This window comes from Triturus cristatus, chromosome 7 (genome assembly GCF_964204655.1).
Source record: "Triturus cristatus chromosome 7, aTriCri1.1, whole genome shotgun sequence".
Taxonomy (NCBI): domain Eukaryota; kingdom Metazoa; phylum Chordata; class Amphibia; order Caudata; family Salamandridae; genus Triturus; species Triturus cristatus.
The window spans coordinates 487,914,661-487,941,710 of record NC_140590.1 but is presented as its reverse complement, the minus strand read 5'-3'; the positions used below and the strand labels follow the sequence as shown (position 1 = coordinate 487,941,710).

General features: G+C 41.7%; 1 protein-coding gene across 4 annotated transcripts in view; it reads right to left on the bottom strand.

The window, feature by feature from the left end:
- PIK3R6 (phosphoinositide-3-kinase regulatory subunit 6) overlaps window positions 1-27,050 on the bottom strand; it is a 521,088-nt gene that overhangs the window by 180,653 nt on the left and 313,385 nt on the right. For all 4 annotated transcript variants that reach the window (XM_085616834.1, XM_085616836.1, XM_085616835.1 and 1 more), the window contains 2 exons: window positions 23,300-23,447; window positions 21,793-21,879 (listed from right to left, as the gene is read on the bottom strand). In XM_085616834.1, the coding sequence (XP_085472960.1) occupies window positions 21,793-21,879; window positions 23,300-23,447 (235 nt within the window). The remainder of the gene's footprint in view (window positions 1-21,792; window positions 21,880-23,299; window positions 23,448-27,050) is intronic.

Here is a 27,050-nt window from a genome sequence, read left to right as displayed (position 1 = left end):
ACGTAACGGCGGCCATTAAAGCTCTGAAGCCTCACAAGGCTCCGGGGCCTGATGGTTACACTGCACTATTTTACAAGACATTTGCCCCGGATATTTACTCCCACCTTGCTCGTCTTTTTAACACTATGGCGGAGGAAGGCGCAACCTCTGGAACCCTGTCCGAGGCCGTGATCTCGGTAATACCCAAGCCAGGGAAGGACCCCCAGCGCTGCGCCTCTTATAGGCCGATAGCACTTCGGAATTTAGATGCAAAACTTTACTCCTCGATTATAGCCAAACGCCTGAATGACCTTATGCCCCATCTCAAACACCCGGACCAGTCGGGTTTTATCAAAGGTCGTCAAACGCACGAAAAATACCCGTCGAATTATACACCTGATAGAAAAGGCTAATAGACGTCAAATCCCTGCGGTCCTAGTGGGGTTAGAAACTGAAAAAGCCTTCGACAGGGTCGATTGGCCTTACCTTTTCCAAACACTTACAGCGTTTGGCTTCTCACCTAAATTTCTCACCATGATTAGGGCCAATTACCTCCACCCTCACTCCAAGGTGCTGGTTAACGGAGTGCAATCTTCCTCCTTTCACCACTCCAGAGGTACCCGTCAGGGTTGTCCCCTTTCACCCTTACTTTTTGCACTCAGCATAGAACCACTAGCACTTGCGATCAGGTCCAACCCCGGAATCTTAGGATTGCCCTTCACTGGGGAATCCCACAAAATGTCCTTGTTCGCGGATGACGTCCTATCCCTGTCTGAGCCCGCTACCTCCCTCCCTAACTTACAATCGGAACTTGACCACTTTGAAGGGATGTCAGGGTTTAAAATCAATGTAGACAAATCGTATATACTCAACCTCACCCTCCCACCAGCAGAAGTTCTCGGACTCCAGGCCCTTACTCCCCTATCCTGGGCTACCTCTTCCATCCAGTACTTGGGGGTCCAACTAACGCCAAAACTGGAGGGTCTTTATGCTGCCAATTTCCCTCCCACCCTTGCCGCATCCAAACAGAACTTACGAAATGGAAACCTCTGTTTTTGTCATGCTTAGGTCGCATCCACGCGGTGAAGATGGCTCTCCTGCCTAAGGTCCTTTACTTGTTTCAAGCCTTACCTATTGAGCTGGAGGGTGATTTTTTCCGAAAAGTCAAGACCATGATCCTACGTTTTATTTGGCAGGGAGGACATGCACGCTTCTCTTAATCTTTATTGCGCCGCTCCCGCAAAGATGGAGGAGTTGGGCTCCCAGATATTCAACTATACTATAAAGCTGCACAATTAAGGGTTTTAGTTGAGTGGACGCAACAGGAATCTGAGAAGCATTGGTTGCACATGGACCGTAGTGTGACGGGTAGGACGATCTGGGATTTGGTCTGGCGCCCTAGACAAGATAGGCCTAAAAACACATACGTTAGCACGCCCACAAGCATTACCCTCAAAGTATGGGACTCTGTCTAGAGCGATGATAGGTGGACTTCGTTCCCCTCCCCCTTCACACCGATTCACTTCAACCCTGCATTCCCCCTGGCTCTACATGAGGGGCCCTTTGATGCGTGGAGGGAGGGAGGCTGCTTGGCGTTGACACACCTATTCCACAACTTTGATCCTCTTACTTTTGACAATTGTAAACGAGACTACGACGTAGGACACACAGAAAGATACCACTATACCCAATTGATGCACTGGGCCCTTGCTCCTTCTGTACAAGACGCTGCCACCCGACCCCTCACAAAGTTTGAAGCCTTTCTCACCAAGACCACCTCTATGAAGGGGGTGATTTCCTTTATTTACGGCTTCCTGCTTAAACCTGTTCTGGCCCTGCGCCCGCGATATATGTCTATGTGGGAAGATATGATACATTGTCCTATCTCTGAAGAGGAATGGGTGCACTTATGGTCCGATATTACAAGTTATAATCACTCTACAGAGCTCAGGGAAGCACATTTGAAGACCATGATGGATTGGTACCTGCACCCCGCCAAGTTACGACAAATCTTTCCCGCCACCTCTGATAGGCTTTGGAGGGGTTGTGGGCTATTAGGAGACTTTCAACACATATGGTGGGACTGCCTGACCATCCGCCCCTTTTGGGAGGAGATTCTAGCACACATAAAAGACATACTGGGATATCCCATCCCCACTACCATGGCAGGCGTCCTTCTGGGACTACGCGCCCCCTCCCTAGAACACCAGACCCGAGCCGACAAAACGATCATGTGGTTATGTATTGGGGCAGCTAAGATTACTTTCGCGGCCGCCTGGAAGAGAAAGGAGGCCCCGGCTATTTCTCTCTGGCACTCCTGCCTATGGAAATTGCTCAGCCTCGAGCGTATGTACGATATCTTCAGAGCCAACAATAAGAATTTTTAGTTTAAGTGAGGACCTCTGGTCACCTTCCTCTCGCGAGGCCTTCCATCTGCTGTATGTCCTGCCTCCATAAGAGCTCTTGACCTCTTTCAATTCTGAATAGAGTTCTAGTGTCATGTGATTTCTTCACTCTGTGATTGCTGCCGCCACCACGGGGAGGGGGGTGGGTGGGTGGGTTTAAAGGCGGGGTTATTTTGTCATTTTCTAAGTTTCTTTTACATCTGAGATACATTGTCTTATGATTAATGCTTCTTCCATGCCATATGCGTCAAGTTTAGGCCATGAAGAGATTGGGGTTGTAGAGGGAGGAAAGTTGCCAGCCGGTGAAAATGCCTGCCCTCACCTTGAATCAGAAAAGTCTAATTGCTAGCTCCATATTGTTAAGAAACTGTATCCTCTATTCGGCTCACTCTAGAAGGATGGAGCTCGATTGATGCTGGGCACTGCACCTCTTTTAGGTTTTATACTATTGCTGCAATACTGTGCTCCCCTGCGAGGGAAGATACATTGGTACTATCTCAGATGTATGTTGCAAAACTTTAATAAAAATATCTTTGGAAAAAAAACGTAATAACCATTGCGCTGCCTTGTCATTGAGGACTGGCCTGTCTTCTGTTTTTTATATTTTTTTTGTAGTATTTGTATGCATGTATTTGTTTTTGCAGCCTTCGTAGTATGTCGAATGTTTTGTCACTATGTTTGTATTGAACCGCATGATGCACTGTGTTTTTCTCCAATTACATGAATTGAATGTTGATTGAATTTGCTCTTAAAATAAATCAAATAAGAAATGGTGAAAATAAAAGCACCATAACCACTTTAGACGTCAAGGTGGTTCATTGATTAGTTTATCAAATATGTAAGCACGTCCAAACTACTCTTGTATGGTTTAGTTATATTGTAGCCTAATTTGGACGTTGGTATAGGCCCAATCCCTTCTTTGTACATAAATTTAAGGAGTGGCATTTTAACTAAGGCAGACCTACTGACTTTGTCAAGGGCAAAAAAACACCAAAATATAACAAGTGGGTCTATTGACTTTATTGGGGATGGAGTGGGAGGGGCAGGATATCAACATACATAAAGGACTTTTATTGTCTTTGTCAAAAAATCACCAATAACTATAATGAAATGTATATTTTATTAATTCACACAGTGCAATGTTTATTTAAAGGGAGTGTCATAAAAGAATGAATAAGGTTTTATTAAACCAAAAAAGCAGCACATTTTTCAAGCTACAAAGTGGAGCCACAGAGCCAACCATAAGGAGGCTCTGCACCCCAGCTCCGAGTGCTGTTTAAAAAATATGTTAAGCTCTCCTGGGGTCATGGACTTAATGACCCAGGAAACTTACTGGCGATTTTTAAGGCCGCCTCTTCTAGAGGCACCACCATCAAGAAAATATGTTGTCTGAAAAAGCCCTAGGGCATTATGGGGTGCTCCGTCCTAGGAGCAGTAAGTTTATAAATGTGTCCTTCCCTATCCTTTATTATTCATGTTTCTGCTTTTTCTTTTTGTTAATATTGGGGAGGGGTCATGTGCCCCCCCGGTGTGCCATTTCTGGCCCAATGGGTAAATGGTATATTTTAAATGACATTTTCACCTAGCTATAACGTCCCTTTAACCTTTGTTTTTTTTCAGTGAATTCTGAAGATTTTTTTTATTTAATGCAAAGTTGTTATTACAATACCTAACCATAACGTCACTTACACGTTTGTTTGTTTTTCAGCGAATTTCTAGTTTTTTTTTTTACTTAAAGTAAAGTTTTATTACCATACGTAACGCCAGGCCCTGTGTCCAACCCCTTACAAACAACCCGACACTGCCCAAACCCAAAGGCCATGCATGGCATCAGGTTGGCCGTAGGGTCTGCAGCCAGGCTCGGCGTCCAAACCCTCAGCAGCAAGCAATTCAACACTGCGCACGGCCTTCTGCCATGTGCAGTGTGTGGTTGGTCTTGCAGTTCTTGGACACACTCAGGCAGACTTATTGAATTTGTCAAAAGTTAAAACACCAAAATATAAAAAGTGGACCTATTCGGAGAATGGAACTATCATTCATGACTGTGATCGACACACCCACTTGGGTAAGACTGTTTATTAGATGGCACAGCGGCACCCACACGGGTAGATTAGTCGGACGTCAACTACCAGCATTCAATGCGCACACGCCCCCATGGGCGGGACATTTAAAAGTGCGCGAGGGGTCCTGCTGCTGCTGTTTCCGTCTGCCAGTGACCAAGGGCAGATGATGCCTGAAACGAGTCTGGTGTTTATTTGTGTCGGTTTCAAGCTGAATACATCCTCTGAATAAAAGGATCAAAGCACGCTGTGTGTGGCCTCATCGTTGGGGGCAACTCCTTGGTATATATATATATATATATATATATATTACCTACTGGCGGTCGCCAGTAGGTAGTTATAGTTAGGACCACGTTTCCATAGGAAATCCGCAACATTCTATTTTGAATAACTTTGGCGCCGGTCGACGAATCCTCGCGAATTTTTCAAAATAGGTGGGGCACTACGCTCCGCTCCTACCCTGAAAGTCTTGGGGGCTTTCTTCAAGCGGGGGCTGAGATAAAAGGGGGGTCCCAAAACGCGTTTTTCCCATGCATTTTTCCATAGGACCTTTAGACACAGCTACAGCCCGAACGGCTGAACAGAATTACTTGAAATTTGGCAGAGAGGTAGTCCTCAGGTCAAGGAAGTGCCTTTTGTAGGTTTGGTGTAAATCTGTTCAGTAGATTCTGAGAAAATAGCCTTTAAATCAATATATATATCTGAGCCAGCTTACGGTGCGCTTACGGTGCGCTTACCGTACGCGTACGGTGACATGCGCGAGCGCGATTCTGATTGGCTCTTAGATCTTAGTAAACATTCGAATCGGCCGAAACCAGGAAGCGGCGGCCGCCATTTTCTCTCTCGCACTCTGAGTAGGGCAGCATAAATGAAGCCCAAAAATGGGTAAAGGGGCAGTATATTGAAATAATAATCACCCAGCAATGATATACGGGCCCCCAAACAACCCACAAGGCCAAAAATTTTTTTTATTTTTTTTTCGAAAAATCGCCGATTACGCTTACTTTTATTAATTTCAATTATTTCATAAGCCATGCACAAATGGTGCCCTTTGGGCACCATTTGCACATGGGGTGGGGAGAGTGTGGATACTTTTTTTTTTTTTTTTTTTTTTTACCGTACGCGTACGGCAAAAAAATTAAAAAAAAAAAAAAAGTATCCACACTCTCCCCACCCCATGTGCAAATGGTGCCCGAAGGGCACCATTTGTGCATGGCTTATGAAATAATTGAAATTAATAAACAAAACATTTCACAACGATGCGCATAATATGTCCCCCATGTGCGCACGGTGCGCGAAGCGCATCGTGCGTACATGGCCCATCTCGCATAATGTGGGCACGCGGTGCGCACAGCGCACCGCGTGACCACCGTGCGTGCATGGCACTAACTGCGTAAAGTGGGCGCGCGGTGCGCAAAGCGCACCGCGCACGGAACGAACTGCGTTAAGTGGGCGCGCACGCCACGAATGGCGCAAAGTAAGTTAGCATTTAAAAAAACGTACAAATTCACTGAAAAAACCATAGGTTTCACACACGTTATAGTTAGGAATTAGCATTTAAAAAACCTTGCAAATTCACTGAAAAAACCATAGGTTTCACACATGTTATAGTTAGCTGTACATTTTACTGATAAAAAACCAATGAAATTCCCCCGTTATAGTTACTGTAGGCAACTATAACTCACGCGACCGTAATCCTCTGCTGATGACATATGTGTCTTTATGAAAAAAAAATATTTGTAATATATGTATAGCTAAAATTTAATGGAAGAAGACATGGGCAAATAAGTGTCTAAATACAGTATTAGCATCAGCAGAGGATTACGGTCGCGTGAGTTATAGTTGCCTACAGTAACTATAACGGGGGAATTTCATTGGTTTTTTATCAGTAAAATGTACAGCTAACTATAACATGTGTGAAACCTATGGTTTTTTCAGTGAATTTGCAAGGTTTTTTAAATGCTAATTCCTAACTATAACGTGTGTGAAACCTATGGTTTTTTCAGTGAATATATATATATATATATATATATATATATATATATATATATATATATATATATATATATATATACATACATACACACATATATATAACAGCCAAAAGTCCTGGAACAATCCAATGGGATCCAAAAAAAAGCAGGTACGGACCACTTCGTGGAAAATAATTTCTTTTTATTGACGGTGCAGATTAAAGTGCATAGTGCGTTTTCAAGCAAGTGCTCAGCTCAGCCTGACGCGTTTCGACTGCCCACGGCAGTCTTGATCACATGACGCGCCGGACCAATCAATGACTTTATATAAGCTGACCAATTACATAACCGCTTAGACAATTGCCAACACCGTTTACTAATGAACATAAACATGGGACTGCGATTTAAACTATACAGATATTACACTTGAACTCAATATATTTGCCAAACTTTGTTAAATGCAAAAATGTTTTCACCTAGATATGCATAGGACATGTAATTATAATCATCCAATTGGAACATAGTGTTCTTATTTCAATAACATTCCACAATAAATATAGAATTCTATTATCAATAATATATATATATATTCACTGAAAAAACCATAGGTTTCAGGGGTGTTCTAGTTAGCTGGACATTTCCCTCGTACAAAACCCTAGAAATTCCCCCGTTATAGTTAGTTCAGCTAACTATAACTCGCGCCCCCGCAATGCACTGCTGATGACGTCACATATTACATCACTCATGACATGGTCAGTGACATCACTCATGACATCACTGATGACGTCATCCATGTGCTAAATTAGTGCATCTTCTCACACCCTAATATAACCTTTGATACACCGACTCAAAATTTCAGACGGCCATTTTGAAAACCATAGATACTCCAATACCAATAACTACATACCCACTCATTAACTCTTAGGTCTACATACATCTCCACTCACTCACCTGTACAGTCACTCATACTTAGAGTCACTCCGTACAGGACTATCATATTTGTATTGTTCCCTGAAGTTCGTTGTTTGGTTTCTCCTGTTTTGTTTTTTTTTTTTTTTGCAGAAAAACCAAAAAAAATTAAAAATTGTTCAGAAAACCCCAAAAAAATTATAAAAGAAAAAAGAAGAAAAAAAAAGTTCTTGTAAGAACTAACTTTCCTGGTTTAAAAAAAGAGCTAAATTTCTTTGTTCGTGTTAGTTTAGATGAATGTATGTGTAGTACGTAATTGACTGAATGAATGCATTAGTAGCGTATGGTGAATGTATAAGTGCAGAAGTATGAGGAAGTGCTGCAGCATCACACAGTAACCTCTTTAACTGCAGTGTGCTGTAGTACTTCCGAAGCACAGGGGTGCAACATATGTCCATAAATATGTTGCAAATCTATGCTTCTGTTTCCACGGCTGCTTAAACTGCAGCCATGTGGTGACACAGGCACCCTTGAAGCATAGTGCAAGGATATCTGTGTCATGTGCTGTTTGTTTTTCTGCAGGAAGACACACCTTCATGCACAAAAACAATGAGAAAATGCATTTTACTCCTTCAATGTATGCTGAACATTTCAGCATGCATTGAAGATATAAAAATGTGGAGAAATGAAAACAATTCTCCTTGTTGTGCTTTCCTACATCAATTTTAGAATGATGCACCATTCACACACATCGAGATTTCTGACTTCTGATAAATCTAGACATGTGTCTTGTTCTATGAGTATTCAGTGCAATCATGCACAACAACACTTATAGAACACCCTTTCAAAACAAAGTGGTCTGCATGATGAGGTTGTATTTACATGGAGTATAAAAAGTGCACAGAGTGCATTTTCCTCTTTGTAAATATGAAAGAGTATCTTACACAATAACTATGATACAAAAAGTGACATATTTCCGTTTTTAAAATTCCTTACGAATGATCAAAGGTAAGCACAGAGTTTTGTCTGCAAAGATGTTCAAAGAAGACTGATTGAAATAATTGCGGTCCTTCAATAGCTAAAATAGGAAATATTATGAACCCCTCAAATCTCTTTTTTTGCAGGTCACATGATATCTGATTATGGTCAGATTTCAAAACTACATAGGTATAAACAGAGTGTTTTTAGAAACATGTTTCCACTTTGTAGCTTCTTGCAGACCTCCTCATTCTGCGTATTGAGACTTAGTTAAACTTACCTTCACAGTAATAGGAATAAAAAATGGTACACATTGTTTTCACATTTTAATTCCAATCTAAATTCTTAAAAATTGCTTATTTTAAAATTTGGATCTGTGAAAGAAAAGGAAAAAAGAATTATAACATGTAATAATACAATTTTTACAACACAGCATAATTTCCACAAAGTAATTTTTTTGCCTTTTTTGCTGTTCTCAGAATATATTATATTTCACTAAAAATAGTGATTTCAATTGTACTCATCACTTAACAGCGGGCAAAAAAAAAACAATCACAAAGATTGTTAAAAAAAACCCAACATGCTATTCTCAACAAAATACCACAAGATACAAATCACAGATATATAAAATGCTTACAGCTAAAAATTGTTGTAAGTTTAACTTACAAAAACTGTAAATGTTGTCACTTTAAAATATTCACCGAATCTAAGGATGAATTTTTGGAGGACGCACCACGCCCACAATGTTTTCCTTCAGTGATGTGGAAATTTTCTACTTTTCTCGAGGGGCAAACAAAGACCCATGCCACCTTTGTCACGCGCAAGATTTTCAAAAGAGTCATGCTACGAGGGGATCCTAACAAAAAAGACTCGAGCGGCACAGCAAGTATGATGAAACACCGAAGGACCCTTCATCCAAACAATCTTGCATGAGAAGAGTGCAAACAGATGAGAAACACTCCTGTTCTGTACCTGTAAAAAAGAATCACAAATAAATGTATATTAATAACTTTCACATTTATACTATTCCATTACTGTACAAATGCATTTTATATAAATACTGACTAAGAAACTATAGCGCTGAACCACAAGTGTGACGATGGTTAAAACACGTTTTCCACAAAGAGCTGCTCCTAGTGTGATAACCCAAACGAGTTACAAGAACGTCGTGAGTGTGGGCATCTCACACAAAGTTACGGACTGGTCTCACACACCACCTGGTGTCATGCTTCATCATTGACCAGTCCTCACCCTCTAAAACCTTCGTTTGATAGAGGGCGGGCATACACTTGACGACAAGGATGCACTTCTAAATGACTAAGTAGGGGCTCCTGAAGTTGTGAGTGGGGTTAAAAATCATTATAGTAATCAGAAGTGATTTTTAATGTGACTGAAAACTATATGATATTAAAAATGTATGTGACGGTGATTGGGGTAATTAGTGTCCCCTAACCGTCTTGTGAATGGTCGACATGTTTCTGCCAAAGCGGACCGGTTGGGTCCATGGCATTCATCAGGACCTAATAGTATATGGGGGCTCCGTTCTTACCAAGTGTTGGTAAGATGTTACCACTGTGTGGGTGTGGCGAAGGTTAAAACACTACATACATAGTGCATACTACTTTGAAGCAGTTCATGCCCTAAAGCCTACCTCACTAAAACACTACATGCTGACTAAATGATTACAGTACTATAAGGAGACACACTGGGTGAGTGACAGGGTGTTTGCTAGAAGTGTATGAATACTAACTAAGGAATTGAAGGTGTGAAACACAACTGTGTAGGTGATTAGAGGCCTGCATGCGTAGTGAATAGGCATTTAAAGCAGTCCATGTGGTAAGGCCTGGCTCACTGCATTACTACTTGGGTACTGACTGAAGGATTAGAGTACAGCAAGGAGAGTGCCTAGGTGAATTTATAAGTGGTAGGCTTTTCGCACAGGGAATGGATTAGTACTTGGTACTGAATGGGTCACTAGAGGAGTGCAAAGGCAGTGACAGGATGTTTGCTGGACTGTACGGATACTGACTAGGGAATTGAAAGTGTGAAACACAAGTGTCTAGGTGGTTAGAAGACTGCATACATAGTGGATAGGGGTTTGAAGCAGTCCATGTGCTAACGCCTGGCTCAGTGCATGAATACTTAGGCACTGACTGAATGATTAGAGTACTGCAAAGATAGTATTTTGGTGAATGTATAAGTGTTTGAGTTTTCGCACAGTGAATGGATTAGTACATGATGCTGAATGGGTCACTAGAGGACTGCAAAGGGAGTTACAGGGTGTTTCCTGGAAGTGTATGGATACTGACTAGCGAATTGAAAATGTGAAAGACAAGTGTATAGTATGTTAGAAGACTGCATGTATACTGCATAGACATTTGAAACAATCTATGTGATAATGTATGGTTCACAACATGAGGACTTGGAAACTGACTAAATCATCAGACTACTACTAGGTTAGTGCCTGGGTAAAACTTTTAAATTTTCAGTTCTGGCACAGTGAATAGAATAGTACATGGTACTGCACTTTAGTGTCAAACCCTGACTCATTTTATCAATGCATAAGCAAAGAATAGCTTCTAAAGCTACTAAAACTTGACAACATGACCGATTTGAAAACAGTTATCTGTCATCAAATACACTATGTTACCAAATGCTTCTCTCACAATCCTTACCCAAATGTACACAGACTCGCAGTGTGATTTTAGACAAGCAACACTATCCCTAGCAGTTTACCAAAACTCATTCACTAGTCTAGAAGAGTTAATAGTACTGCACACAATCTACATTTTTCAGGACTGCACTTTTGTGTCAAAGCCTAACTCATTTAATCAACGCATAAGCAAAGACTGGCTTCTAATCCTACTAAAACATGACAACATGACAGGTTTTAAAACAGTTATCTGTCAGCAAATACACGATGTCACCAAATGCTTCTCTCACAGTGGTTCCCAAATGCACACAGACTCACAGTGTGATTCTAGACAACAACCACTATCCCTAGGAGTTTACCAAAACGTATTCACTACTATGGAAGTGGTAAGGGAACTGCACACAATCTACATATTTCAGGACTGCACTTTTCTGTCAAAGCCTGACTCATTTAATCAAAGCATAAACCATAACTGTCTTCTAATGCTACTAAAACTTCACAACATGACAGGTTAAAACAGTTATCTGTCAGCAAATACACGATGTTACCAAATGCGTCTCTCACAGTGGTTCCCAAATACACACAGACTCACAGTGTGATTCTAGACAAGCACCACTATCCCTAGGAGTTTACCAAAACTCATTCACTACAGTGCAAGTGGTAAGGGAACTGCACACAATCTACATATATCAGGACTGCACTTTTGTGTCAAAGCCTGACTCATTTAATCAAAGCATAAGCAAAAACTGCCTTCTAATGCTACTAAAACTTGACAACAAGACAGATTTTAAAACATTTATCTGTCAGCAAATACACAATGTTACCAAATGCTTCTCTCACAGTGGTTCCCAAATGCACACATACTCACTGTGAGATTCTAGACAAACAACACTATCCCTTGCACTATACCAAAACACATTTCTTCATCTAGAAGAAGTACTACATTTTAGTATAGAAACATAACATAACTCATTTCACAAATTCATAAACAATGACTGGTTTCTAATTCTACCAAAATATAAAAACTGCACAGTTATCTGTCTGCAAACACATGAAAAACACAAATGCTTATCACAGAATGGTTTCTACATGCACGCACACTGTCAATAAGATTGTAGAGAAAAACAAGTACTCCCTACACTTTAGCAGGAGAAAAACATTAGTCTGATTAAAATCAAAATAGTCTACATACATCCCCTCACAATTAAATAACTCATCTTTCAAGTTGTTTTGTAGATTAAGAAGTATATCAGTCACTCACCATATTTTCTTTTACAGAATCTCTGCACTGTGCACCTCTCAGCAAAAACAAAGAATGGAAAAGTTTCCCTTTCATTTTCCACACATATACATGTAAACATCAAATCATAATCCTTCACACATAAACTCAAAAGCAAACACACATTTCTATTGGTTAAACATTTGAACCCTTTCCAACTGAAACACATTTCAACCCTTCCCCCAATCTGCCTTCTCCTGTTACCATAGAAACAGGTCATGGAACACTGCACTGAGCACACAGGTCAGAAGTTCAGCACACAATGTTGCTAAACAAGAGAGGAAGTGTGCTTCACTTTTCAACATATCAGCTTATCATATATAATGTTCCTTACAATCTGTTTTTGTTAACCAATAAGAATCATACCTTTAAAAAACAGAAATATACACCCTACCTTTCAGTGTACAAAGTAGTCATACAACCAATGATTTCTTGTCTTTTTTTAAGAAAAAATTCCGTGGATCCGCGCACCCAACGCGGTAGGATGCGCGCACCGTGTGCGCATTTCGCCGTTTTTTTTTTCTAAAAAGGGGGCCCCAGAGGGTCCTTCTGGGACCCCCTAAGCACCTCTAGAGGGTCAGAGTATTTCTACTCTGCCCCCTTTATATGTTTTACACACTTTTTCCCCTTGCTTCTTCAGCCTCGCTTCTACCGAGGCAGAAAATGGCCGCCAACAGTTCCTGGTTTCGAATGTAGACAGACACTCGACAGTCAATTAGCATTCAGCGCGCGATCGGGAGGGTGCGCGCTCGGTTCGGGGAGGGTGCGCTTACGGTGCGGGTAGGGTCCGCAGATCCTCCCCGGCCATAGATATTTATGTACTTTTAACTCTAATTTTCTCAGGAACTACTGAACAGATTCACACCATTTATGCAAAAGGCACAAGTCTGAACTGAGGACTACCTCTTTGCCAAATTTGGTGTCATTCCGTTAAGCGGTTCGGGCTGTAGCTGCGACAACAGATCCTATGGGAAATTGCATGGGGAAAACGCGTTTTGGGACCCCCCTTTTTTCTCGGCCCCCGCTTGACGAATCACCACAAAACTTTCAGGGTAGGAGCGGAGCTGGCCAAAAGTTTGGAAAATTTCGAGAGGATTCGTCAACCGGCGCCAGACTTATTGGGAATAGAATGTTGCGGATTTCCTATGGAAAATAGGTCCTAACTATAACTATCTACTGGCGACCGCCAGTAGATTATATATATATATATATATATATCAAAATTCACTGAAAACCATAGGTTTCAGGGACGTTATAGTTAGTTGGACATTTCACTCTGCACAAAACCATTGAAATTCCCCCGTTATAGTTAGTTCAGCTAACTATAACACGCGCGCCCGCAATGCACTGCTGATGATGTCACATATTACATCACTCATGACATGGTCAGTGACATCACTCATGACATCTCAAATGACATCACTGATGACATCACTGATGACATCATCCAGTGAATGTGTGTTTTTCTGAAAATTAAATATGTTTTATATATGTATATCTCAAGGTCGACGGAAGAATAAATGGGTATATAAGTGTCTAAATGGATGATGTTATTTTTTTTAATTGATTGTAGAACTGCCTTAAGTGTATCTTAGTGAATACATGGCTTAGTGAGTAATGTTTAAATATGTAAATATCTGTATCAGTCTCTCACTTTGTGTATAAGTGGCTGCATGGGTTGGTGAGTAGCTACATGAGTGTCTATATAGGTTATGAGTTGGTTTTTTGAGTATCAGTATGAGTGTCTGTATTGTTCGGTGGGGGGTATTACGTAGTGCATAGATGCATGAATGAGTGACTCCCTGTTTGTATGTGTTGAAGACAGCATGTGTGCAGGACTGTATGGGTGGATGAGTGTGTGTATGGGTGTGTTAGTGAGTGAATGACTGTCTCAATAGTGTCTTTATGAGTAACTACATAGGTTTTAAACTAGTACATGTGAGTACAGAGGCGCAACTAGAGCCAAATTTCGGGGGGGGGGGCTGAGCAAAAATTTCGGGGGGGGGGGGGGCTGAACTTTAAGCAATTGGCAGAGTGGAGCTGCAGGGGCTCTTAGAAGGGGTGAAACAACAGCAAGGCCTCATTAACATGCAAATGGTCGTTTAAAGACCTGTGAAGTGCTCGGGTGCGGCTGCTTTTTTGCCCGGGAAGGTGTCTCATCCCGGGTTGCCGCACACGATGGGGGGGGCTGAAGCCCTTTGAGTCCAATGGGTGTTGCGCGCCTGTGTGAGTATTGGTGTATATAAGTGAGTATATGTGAGAGTGAGAGATTGGAAGAGTTCCTGTATAACGTAGTCTGTGTTTCTAGAAGTGATTGCTTAAGAGAGTAAGTATGTGTAAGTTTCTGTAGCAGTAAGTGTGGTGGTGTGTGTATAACTGTATATGCAATTTAATGGATGTTTGATACTTTGTTTGCATGTGTGACTGTGTGAGTAACTCTATGGATGAGTGTCATTGTGTAACAGGATGTATAGGTGTATGAGTACATATGATGTGTGAGTACATGTATGAGTGACTGTATAGGACTGTTGGTGAATGAGTGGATGTGTGTGTTGATCCTAAGGAATTACTAAATAGGTGTGTTGTAAGTGTAATGTAATGTAATGTAAAAATTACTTACATTTTCAAATTGTTTTGAAAATGGAAGTTTCTTTTTTTGAGTGTGTATCCAAGGTTATATTAGGGTGATAGGAGGTCTGCTACTCTATCACAAGGAGGTTGTCATCAGTGATGTCATTTGAGCTGGGTGCGCGAATCTCGACTATTTCTTTTTTTTATTTAAATGCATGTTTGGGCCCTGGGAGTCCTTGTGGGACCCCCTGAGCAGGCCTAGGGGGTCAGGGTGTTTCTACCCTGCCCCCTTTTTGCGCACTTATTTTGCTGTTTTCTTGTGCCTCGGTTACTGAGGCACAAGATGGCTGCCAACACTTCCTGGTTTGGAGTGTTGACAGCCAATTAGCATAAACCTCGTGATCGGGAGGGTGCGCGGATCCTGCGCGGCCATAGATATACATGTGTTTTTACTTTTGATTTTCTCAGCAACTACAGAACGGATTTACACCATTTAACAAAATGAGTTCTTTCTGAAACAAGAACTACCTCTTTGCAAATTTGGTGTAATTCCGTTCAGCAGTTCGGGCTGTAGCCCCGGCTAAAGATTCCAACGGGAAATTGCATGGGGAAAACACGTTTTGGGACCCCCCTTTTTTCTCGGCCCCCGCTTGACGAATCACCCCGAAACTTTCAAGATAGGAACGAACCGGAGCGCCACACGAGTTTTGAAAATTTCGCGAAGATTCGTCAACCGGCGCCAAAGTTATTGGGAATAGAATGTTGCGAATTTCCTATGGAAAATAGGTCCTAACTATAATCATCTACTGGCGACCGCCAGTAGATAATATATATATAGTAGATCGATCATCTTTGTCCAAAAATCACCAATATTTTTAATCAAATGTATATTTCAATAATTCCCACAATACAATGTTTAATAATCGGGATTATTCCCAAAAAAATTTAAATAATCTTTTAATAAAAAAATGAAATCAACGTCTGTGAGTTTATCTTTCAACATAGTTTATATGATTACATTTTGAGGGCAGCATCATTTTAAAAGAAAGACTTAAAGTCATGTTTCTTTTTATAAAACAAACTTGTCACCAAGTCTTTTTTCAGCCCAGAAAATGTAATCATAAAAACAACCACAAGAGGAACTTGCGCTCCAGCTGAAGAGCATAGAACTCCGGCTAGGAGTGTTTTTGAATATTATTTTAAGTTCTCCTGGGGTCATGGAGCCCCCAACATTCAAAAAGAATGCTTGATGGTGCCCCTGCATCTACTAGGGACACTATCCAGCTCCAAAAAACCAAAGTAGAGAAAGAGAAATAAATAATGAATTAACTGCTCTTGCGGCTTATTTATTATTCCTTTTTTTTTAATCTTTAAAAAAAAAATCTTTCTGTGGGTGTCCCGACACCCAGAACCTAACTTTTTTGGGGAGGGGGGGGGGGGGGGCTTGGAGGGATGCAGGCGGAGCAACGGCCCCCTGTGGCCCCAGCTGACTCACCTGGACAGCCCTTTTTAGGTCTCGCCTGAGCCTGCGCATGCGGTGCTCAGCGAGACATTTAGAGTATGGGCTTTTAAAAGTCAGAACACACACTTTTGGCTGGCATAGAGCGTGCGGTTACGCGCTCAATGACTAGCAGAAGTGCCATCTGGCTTTCCTCTCTCGTCATGGTGTGCGCACATCGCACACCACTCGCCAGCCTGCTTTTGTCGTTTGCCGTCGCGCGCGCACATCTCAATTAACTTTCGGGCATGTCTTGGCCCCCCACTCTGCTCCTCACTCCTTTTGGCTTCACTCTGCCATCTGGCTTTCCTCGCGGCACCCCTCCGCCCCTCCCCCACCACAGAGCGCGTCTCGCGGCCGCACATCTTGTTTTTGTTTACGTTTACTAAGAAACATACTATCCTCCCAACTCAGCATTTTGACTAGAGTACACATTGACCTGTTTTTCCTTTATTTTTTCACCCAAGCTCACCTTTTCTTGTGCACGTGTCTTTATGCTCGAATTTGTCAGAGCATAGCACCAAGACTGGCCTGTGCAAGGAGGTCCTCTGTGCGTGACTAGTTGAATTCTACGCTGAGATAGGGGGCTGTAGAAGCGGAAGTAATGACAATAAGTATTTATGCAGAGACAGCAGATGTTCACTTCAGCAGGTACACATGTGACTGGGCTGCATCACAGTATTTTTTTAAGGGAACCGTCGGAGGCGAGGTGTTTACTTGCTAATGATAACGTACCAAGCAGATGTATACCTGCAAATGTTTGACTGCTGGCCACCATGCAGTATTTAACTTCCACGTGCATACCGCGAATTAATGTACAGACTGCAGTTTATTTTTTGTGATTTACTCTTAATCCATGTACACACTTAGTACAAATCACATTTTTTTAGGAAAAGTCAATTGGCACAATACATGTTGCATTCGGACAGCACTATCAACTCTGTAGCAATATCAACTCTGCATCTTATTAGCTTCAACTAAAACTGCCATGCAGGCATTAGCTGCTCTCGAAATATTTACCCATTCGAAATCATTTGGTCGTATCCTTAATTCCCACAGGAATATTCCAACCTGTTTGGCATTAGTAATTAGCCGGTTAAGGTTCATGCCGTATGGCTTGTCAGCTATATTTTGAAGCGTTCACGCTGACACTAATTGTTTCACGCAGTGAACGTGGTTTTCGAAAGAAGCAGTTTGAGATACACGGTTGCCTGGCCAAATTCACCACCACTAAGGCCAGTTCTACCTGTAAACACGAAGCTGTTGAATAAACATTTCATTGTGCTCAAAGACATATGTTTTTGAAACAGGACCGAACGTTTTTGCGTTCGGTTGTTTCACATGGAGTAAGGCTTTGGTGTACTATTTATTTACTTTTTAGGAATACTATTTATTTACTTTTTAGGAATAAGAGCCTGCATTTTACATCCTATACTTGATGACAAGCGGGGAGAGAGTAGTTTAGTACCATTTATCAACGTATTTCGACACTTTCTGTGTTTAAAAAAAAAAAAAAATTCTTTGTCACCAAAGAGTTAATTTATTTGCCATATTATGCTGTCATAGGAGTGTGAACGTTAGGCTGCTACCTTAAGCACATCTGTTACTGAAATGCCCCCCCCCCCCCCAATGTTTGTATGACCTGAATTGAGCTTTATTTTAACATATTAAAATTCAGTGACCTACTTTTTCTCTTTTTAATCCCAAATAAAACAGCTGTATTTTATAGTGAGGTGTAACATTTTCAATTTTTTTCTCAATATATGTCCACATTTATAGTCAGACAAGAATTTCAAATGTACTGTGTCCATGAAACTCTGCATTTTTGTATAAATAGTTTGCAGTACCAACCATGCTCAAAATTGTGTTTCAGAAAAATGTTCAAGGCATTAAAAATATGTTGTTTTGAGGTTTTGTATTATATTTTACGTTATTTGCCATTTTAGGAAGATACAATGAACTGAAAATGAGGTACATTTCAACCTACTGTGACTCTAGTCTGTTTAATCTTGAAAAAAAAGTATGACCCGGTAACCAAGTCTTCTTTTGCAAAACTTGATTTAGTTACATTTTTAGTGTTTAAACACTTTTAAAACACGTGGACATTTCTAACCTTGCTGCATTGTTTATATACTTGACTCGCTGTTTACATTTCTACAGCTGTAACTTTAAAGTCCTTTTCACATGGTTGAGGGGCAATGACCCCCTCCACCCCCCCGTCCTGAATGAGACCTAGAGCTTGAGTATTGATGGACAGAGGGTTCACTGTTGGTTACATCTGCTATAATCTTCACACAAATTAGGAAGTCTGAGATCATGCGGTATGTTATATAAGGCCAATTGGAGTGGGTTTTGATAATGAATAACGTTATGGGTAGTAAAGAAAAAAAAGAATCCAATATATTAACCCCTCAAAATATCTGTCCAGTAAGCAATATTACAATTGGCACCATCGTTTGAGTGTTAGTTGTGATGGAACAAATTTGCAATGTTTGCATTTGAATATATATATATATATTTTTTGTAGTTTTTGTTTTTGTTTTTTTTGGTAACAGAGGCATGTACTTGCCTCTAATTGTGAAAAGTCTCAAATTGTATATTATGATTGTGTACTTCAGCATTTAAGGAGACATTGTAGGGTTTCCCTTTCTATAAATACTTTACCCTTTTGTTAGTTAGCATCTGTATCCACTCATACGTTGGACAGACAACTCACCAGCTTGATGTCTTGGGTCTGCTTTTGATAGTTGGAGACAAAGAAATCTTATATTGAAACTGGTAAAGTTAGGACACCCTTCGGCGGGCTAGCTGCATATTGTGGAATTTTTTAAATTTTAATTTCTTATGGCATGTCTAAAATCATAGTATAATTTAGCTTCATTTTATACATTGAATAAAATATCCTTGTAGTGCTTCATTTGCATACGTCATCTAACATAAGTACATATACTTGATTTTTTCTTTTGTTTTCTAAACCTGGTCTCTATCATGAGAATGGCTAGGCTATATGGAATACTCTGTTATTAATTAGTATAAGGACTACTTTCCCGACACGGCCTCATAACCTCTGATTCTGTTTTCAAACCTAGGCAAGATTTCTCTTTTGAAGCATTACATGTTCCACTATGTGGGCAGAGCTGGTCTGTTGATCAATAGGGGAGCTAGGATTGCAAGTAAACACCATTTCAAAAGAAACCTTTAGTGTTAAGCTTCTGGTAATGTATGTTTACAATAACAAAACTACAAAGTGTGTAAGACTCCTAGCATTTACACGAGTCTAAACTATTGGCATTGTAAATGACAATGCCTTCTATTGTCATTTATATTTTTTAAAATAAAAACAAAAAGGCATTGTTATTTGCAATGTCAATAGCTCAAACTCGCGTGAAAGCGAGACCTATTGCATTTTAAATGCTTGTTTACAATTCTGATGGGCGCCCCAGTGCCCACTCTGGGCTTCACACTGCTGCCGCTTTTAGGGCAGCAGGGTCTCCCTTCCCCCAAGGCCCCGCAACTCCAGCTGGCTCCCCATCCAGCACCATACTGGGTGCTGGCAAGTGCCCATAGCTTTCTTTGCTTCTTTTGCTCCCACCTGGGCTGGCGCAGCATTTCTTTTACTGCTCCTGCTGGGCGAGAGCAAAGTTGTGTTCCCTGTCCAGTAGAGTGCACACTCTGCTGGGCAGGGAACCACAGTTTCCCAGGGGTGAGCTCGCCGGGACAATGTTAAGTACCGGACCCCGGGGGATGGTGTCTCCATGGCAGATACTGGCTCGAGGAGGGAGGGATGCAGAGCCCCGTCCCCTTTTTAAATAAATTTGGCCTTGGGGAATGGGGTCCACGGGGCCTGAACAGGCTCGGAGATGCGGGCCGCACATTCCCATCGTCTCCAAAATAAGTTGCACCACCCACCCAAGCCTTAACCCACCTCGGAAGATTAATTTTTTATAATGTACGGGAGCCCGCCCATGCTTAATATTTTGTTTTGCAGCATACCCATGACAAATTTTTGGCAAATTCGTTTAAAAAAATGTGTTTTGGGCCACCAGGTGGGGGTGGGGAGGAGTCCCTCCACTTTATTACTTTTATTTGCATTTTTCTATGACTCGGGATTGAGTCCAGAGTCCTAAGATGGCTGCTGCCACATCGTTGTTGATGGGGTGACAGACAATCAAATCTTGTCTGGAGATCTGTCGGCTCAGTGTATCCTCTGTGGTGTCAAATATGTAACGTTTTTGAGCCTTAATTTCTCCGAAAACTACTGAAAAGATTTACACTAAATCACAAAAAGCACGCTTTCTGGACCAAGATATAGCTTTCTGACGAATTTGGTGTAAATACGTTAAGCCATTTGGGCTATAGCTGTGTCTAATTTTCTTATGGAAAAAAATAAGAAGGAAAAAAAGCGTTCTGGGATCCCTCCCTTTTTCTCATCCCTCGCTTGGCGAATCATCCAGAAACTTTCCAGGAGGGAGTGGAGGTGGATGAGACTTTTTTTTGCTGAGTTTTGTGAAGATTTGTCACACGATGCCAAAGTTATTGGCAAACCAAATATTGCGTATCCTATGGAAGTGTGGTGCTAACTAGAATAGCCCCAGGGAAATTCTAATTCTCTCTCTCGCTCTCTATATTTGTCTTTTCTGGGTCACACAGATGCCACCCTGGGCAGCTGTTACCATGGTGCGATTAGAAGTTTTTGCAGTCAGTGGTTTAGGCTCAAACTGAAGGTAAACAATATTGAGCCCTTAAAGAGGTCGGGCAGATGTTCTAACTCGGGCTTCTCCAACAAGTGTCTCTCTTGTGTATCCCCAGCCTACTAAATTATAAGCTTTGGATTGTGAAATATATATAAATATATATATGTGTACAAAAAACGTGTGTTGGAGACGACAATCTGTGTATTTTCTGAACTAATAAGCTGATATTTTGGAGCCAAAATGGTTGAATTTGAAAAAAATGTAAAAATGCTATTTTATTGAAAGATCATATGACATTGGGGAGACCTACTATTAATATAATTACCTTATTGCTAGCGGTATTTCAACCATGGCTTTTTTGTATTACCTATGTAGAGGCATTCCACATTGACAAGGTCTTTTCTGCATTACTACTGGCAACCGTGCCTGATGAACTGAGGTGATCACCGCTGGTGATCTTGTATATTGTGGCAACCAATGTAGTCTCATCTCATGTTGTCACTATTATGATGCTAATATTAGTAGCTCGGGAAGACTTTCATTGATCTTAAGTAGCTCTTACTACAGAAAAGATTGGAGACCCCCGTCTTCTTTTCTCTTCCGGACTTTGTTGCTGTGCTGTATTTTCTTCTTTTTCACTTCCTATTGTTTGTAATGTATCCATGATCCCCCTCATTACTGCCCAGCAACACGACTGTTGTGAAAAGCCATGTGAGAAGATTATATCAAGTAATTTCAGTTTGTGCTTTAAAATGATAAAGTCTGGATTGAAAAGTTAGATATCCATACTCACGAAACTGGTCATCCTTTTTCCACAGATGAAAGCTAATATCCGGATTGGGTAGTGGGACATTTGACAGGTCTCCAGGTAACGTTACACCTGTGGAATATGTAAACGACCAGTAGATTAAAAATGATTACAAGGTGGTTGTTAACTATGAACAACAATGCAACCTGCCTAGAACACGGTTTAACTTCACGAGTGGTCCAAATCAGCATGTGGGGCCCTTGGGTATTTCACAAATATCAACGAGTCAGACATAACTTGAGCTTCAATGCTGCGACTTATGCATCTTTCCCACTTTCTTACATAGTTCCTGCATTCTAAAAGAACAACATTATCTTATGGATTCCGGACACATTGGGGCAGTCTCCTTCTGGGTTTTCTCGTCTACGTTTGGCATCTGATGAAGTCTGAAATGTTGCCAACCTGTGTATCTTTCCCAACCTCTCCCTACAGATTGACACATTCCTCAATTAATTCCTCCCCAGTGTTCAAATCCATTTACTGCTTCCATATTCCACTGTACCTTCTTGCGGATCATGTCTGACCACACGCCAGCCTGGTTCCTTGCATTCCATCCTTCTAATCCACTTGGGGTCGCATTACAATATTTTCCCTCTTGGAAAAACACCTATCAAGTAACCTCTCACTGGACCTCTAGATGGATGAAGCCCCCATGGTCAATGTACGTAGACACCATACATATACACTGATACAAAGTAAGTATACAAATATAAACAAATCCCACATTAAACATCCAAAACATACATTGCATCAATTATGTAATTAATACATTACCTGACACTTCAATGCACCAGAAAGGATTGTTCTAAAAATCAACTATATTTCACTTAACAAGCAAACCGAACTTAGTAGGCAGAGCGCAGCAGCACAACAGAGTCTATTCAAACTTGTCATTCCTGTAGAATTATCTCAACCACCTACTAAAGTGTGACGTGCAACATGACACCCACCATCACATTTGTGAATGCTCCAGTCAACTTTCCAAAACCCCATCTTACTGGGCTGCCTTAGTCACAATTAGCCAAGAATAGTATGGCACCCAGAAACACTGAAACACTTGAAATTATAAGGCAATCTGCAGGAAAATCAACAGGCGGTGTGAAAGATAGCGTCAGTGCTCACGCGAGGTCGGCCATTTCCATTTCTAATTCGAGTCGGAAAACGTTGCATGCGAGCGTGGCGGCATCCCACATCCCACAGAAAACCAGACCATTCTACCAAATTCATGAAGATTATTCTGAACCAGAGACACGCTATCAGCAGACATGAGATCTGCATGCGATGTAATAGTGTGCTTTACACATACAGTTTCCATGCAACAGGTCTTGCCGTCAATGCGAACACCACTTTTGTAACTATTTGCTGCATTTTGCCCTCGGGTGCATGTCTCCGCACTGAAATCAGAGATGGTCTAGACGACCTGTAGATCAAACATGCCCACTGCTGCAGGTGTGACTCATATCAAGTGAAGGCCACGCGGACCATACTGCACCTTGCGTCGGTGGTGATATTATAGTGCTGTAGATGTTGGCCAGCCTTTCAGCATGTCTGCTGCGGTCTGCATTTACTTCCGCTAAAGTGAGCTCCGCCGCCGCCACCACATCCTGGAAACACTGCTCGAGCACACCTGCAGGCTGACGCTGTCAGAGAGAGAGTTGCTGGTATTAGTCTCGTGGCCTCAAACTATGAGTCCGCGTGTGCAGCAGACATAAGCAGCGCGCGACACACTCGCCAGGAGCAGAACGTGCTTCGGTTTCATGTCAAAACATAACGTGCCCAACAGACATACCCACAGTCCGTAATTTACTCCTTGCGCTTTCACCTACGTCAGGAGTAAATTTCTAACAAACATGTAATTCGCAAAAGATTGCAGGACTCCTTACAAGAATGTGCGACATTAACATTTTTCAAGGAGCGGTTGTAGAATTCTTTGAGAACTCCCTGGGTCTCGATGGTGTAATTATTTATGCGCAAGTACATGTAGAAACTTAACATATACTCGCGTTTAAATGCACTGTTTAAGTACGTTTACAATTATTTTTCAATGGTTTTCACCCACGGAGAAACATTTTCCTCAAAATCAACACCAGATTTCTTCACCTTAGAAAAAAATATTTTCCTGCTCTTGACAGGAGTAAATTTGCAACCATTTTTATTGGGGGGAGGAGGGGGGGACAACCTACCAAAAATCACAAACTTGCAAGTTCATAAGTGTGCATCAGGTTTTATAGGCTCCCTCACCATGAACTCCCATGAAGATTCAATCACTCTCGAAAGGTACATCAGCAAGGTGCTTAGAAGTGGAGTTTAGAATAGTAAATCTGTATTTACTTACTTTCACAACATTATGGTGCTTACTTGTCTGGGTACGATAGTATGGCAGGATGATATTTAAAGCCAGATGGTCAGGTCGTAAAAAGTGGTTGAAAATTGGGCACAGACTTTTTGCAATCTGTCTCCCATTTTGCAATGTGTCTTCTGTATTGACAATGCACGTTACAAAATCTTCAGGTGCAGGAGGTCCTTGAATGATTTGCCTAATGATTGCCAATTAGTCCGGAAGGTTTTTGCGGCCCATTGTTACTGGCTAAAAAAACCCATGGATGGCCGCCTGCAAGAAACAAAGAAACAGCATACCACAACACCCGTGTTTGCATTTCCAAACTGGAAACTTTTTTTTCTTAAAGCAGTTTTTTTTTTTTAAGAGCAGCTTGTGTTGCTTAATGGAATCTGTGGTACGGCTTAAAACCCTATTTGTGAAAGCTTCAGGGGGAGCCGTCAGTGGTCCTCGGGACCACTGCATACCTGCTGCGCCCCTCTTTCATGCTCCTTCCTATTTGCGATTCAGTATTAGTCAATAAGCCCATTTTGTGAGTCAGATAGGCTTCCCTGACTCACAAAATGGGTATAATACACACCTGAAAGACACTTTGTAGGTGATATGCTAATATTTCTCAAATCTTAGAGTTTGCCATCATAAAATTGATTTGTACATCTGGCCCTTGGTTACTTGATATTGTGCCATCAAAAATATATATAAAATTATGTTATACTTTTGGGGGAGTTGAACCAGAATATTTTTCTGTACCACAATATTTTATTGCACCCCAAACACTTTTATTCCACTGGCTCAGTTCCTGTACCCTTGCTCTTTCGGTACGAATCACCACCCTCCTCAGCATCAGGTCAAACAAACTAGCGGAGCAATAAAATAGTGACAGGGACGACTCAACAACTGAGTTATAGATCGTGGGAAAATTAAAGACTTTTATTACAAAAATCTCAAAATAGGCATTACAGAGAAATGCAATATACATGCCATGAAGGCTTAGTTACAGAGATCAGTATTATTTTAAGTCCAAATAAACAACAACAAAAATGATATGTGCAATGGACAGAGACCCTGGTAGAAAAGGGAAATCATCTGGCTCACCTTGAAAACCAAAGGGTTTTTATACACATTTTATGAATCGGTAATAAGCAAAAACTGCAAATTCAGCATGGCAGGACTAAAAATAACACTTATGGAGTACATCGTAATAGAGATTGTCACTACAAAATGATAACGCTAACCCATTTCTAAAGTAACGGAAAACGTCAATCAGCTTCCACAGTAACAGTACAGTCCGGAGATGTACAACACAATACGATACTTTTTCAGTCAAAGAATCGTACACTAGTGCATGCCAGCAGGCCTACATTGGAACTTCCAGCAGAAGTGTCCTTCAGAATGGTACATTCAGCACATGAAGGAAGTTTCATTCACACTACATGCTCTCTAAGATAAATAACCGGTTGCATGACAGCGTACTGTGCTCCGTGAAGGCTGTGGGGAGAGAAGACACAGGGGGACGTTGACTGGGAGGGGTCATAAACGGGAGCAAGATGAACAGAACAACACAGCATCCATATCAATAAAATGGTATCTCTGCAAAAATGAGGCACAACAAAACAACACCGTCTCCCAGGAACATCAAGGAGGCTCGCATCAACTTTCACTCTGGTCTCAAGGCAGAGGCACACTTGGTGACCAGGAACTACCTTAAGTTTAACTCAAATAAAACTGAGGTAATGGTGCTAAGCAGTCCACCATCTAGCTGGTTGTCAAGCTGGTGGCCTTATACCTTGGGACAATCTTCTCCTCCTCCTACAAGGGTACACATTACACAAGTGCTCAGGTGATGTAACAGACGTGTATACTCACTTTTTGCATCACATGGGCACTTAGGTATCAGTGAAGGGGCTGCAGACGCTTGGGCAGCCCCTTCTGTAATATATACTGTGCCAGAACAGATGTAGAGTCAGCGTAATTTTAATGGGGCATTTGCTCATTTACATAGTAGTGTGACTCCATGCAAATTAGGAAACACTTTGCATCATACTGCATTCTAGATGCAACGCAGAGACTGGACCTGTCAGGGGGTGCTCTGAATGTGGTAAAAAATATGTGACGTTACAACGCGATCATTTAGATCACGGTACGTTACACCGCGGTTATTACAACGCAAGTCGTTACAACGACTTGCGCTAGAGGCGCTGGACTTAGGAATAGTATGATTTACTATTCCAACTCCAGTGTGTGAACAGTAGGGAAGGTGTTGGAATAGTAAATCATACTATTCCTTAGTGTAGAGTGCCATCCAGCGCAAGTCGTTGTAACGACTTGCGTTGTAATGACCGTGATGTAAATGTATCGCGGTGTAACGACCGCGTTGTAAAGGTCGTTCGCCGTGGTCAATCATGAGGTCAATCAATCAATCAGGGATTTTTGAAGCGCGCTACTCACCCATGAGGGTCTTAAGGCACTGAGGGGGGGGGAGAGGGGGGGGCGTCGAGCAGCTCTGTGGTCATCCGAAGAGCTAGGTCTTGAGATCCTTTCTGAATAGGTGTAGTGTCGGGCTTCGTCTGATGCAGAAGGGGAGTTCGCTCCAGGTCTTGGCTGCAATGTAGGAGAAGGATCTGCCCCCCGCTCTGGCCCTGTGGATGCGGGGGACCGTGGCCAGGGCTAGGTCGGCAGAGAGGAGGTTTCTCTTGGGGTGTGGAAGGAGAGTCTTTCGTTGAGGTATTGGGGTCCGGTGTTGTGGAAGGCTTTGTAGGCGTGTGTGAGCAGTTTGAAGGGTATTCTTTTTTCTACGGGGAGCCAGTGGAGATCGCGGCGGTGTTGGGTGATGTGATCATGTCATGGGATGTTGAGGACGAGCCTGGCTGCAGCGTTTTGGACAGTCTGGAGTTTGCAGGGGAGT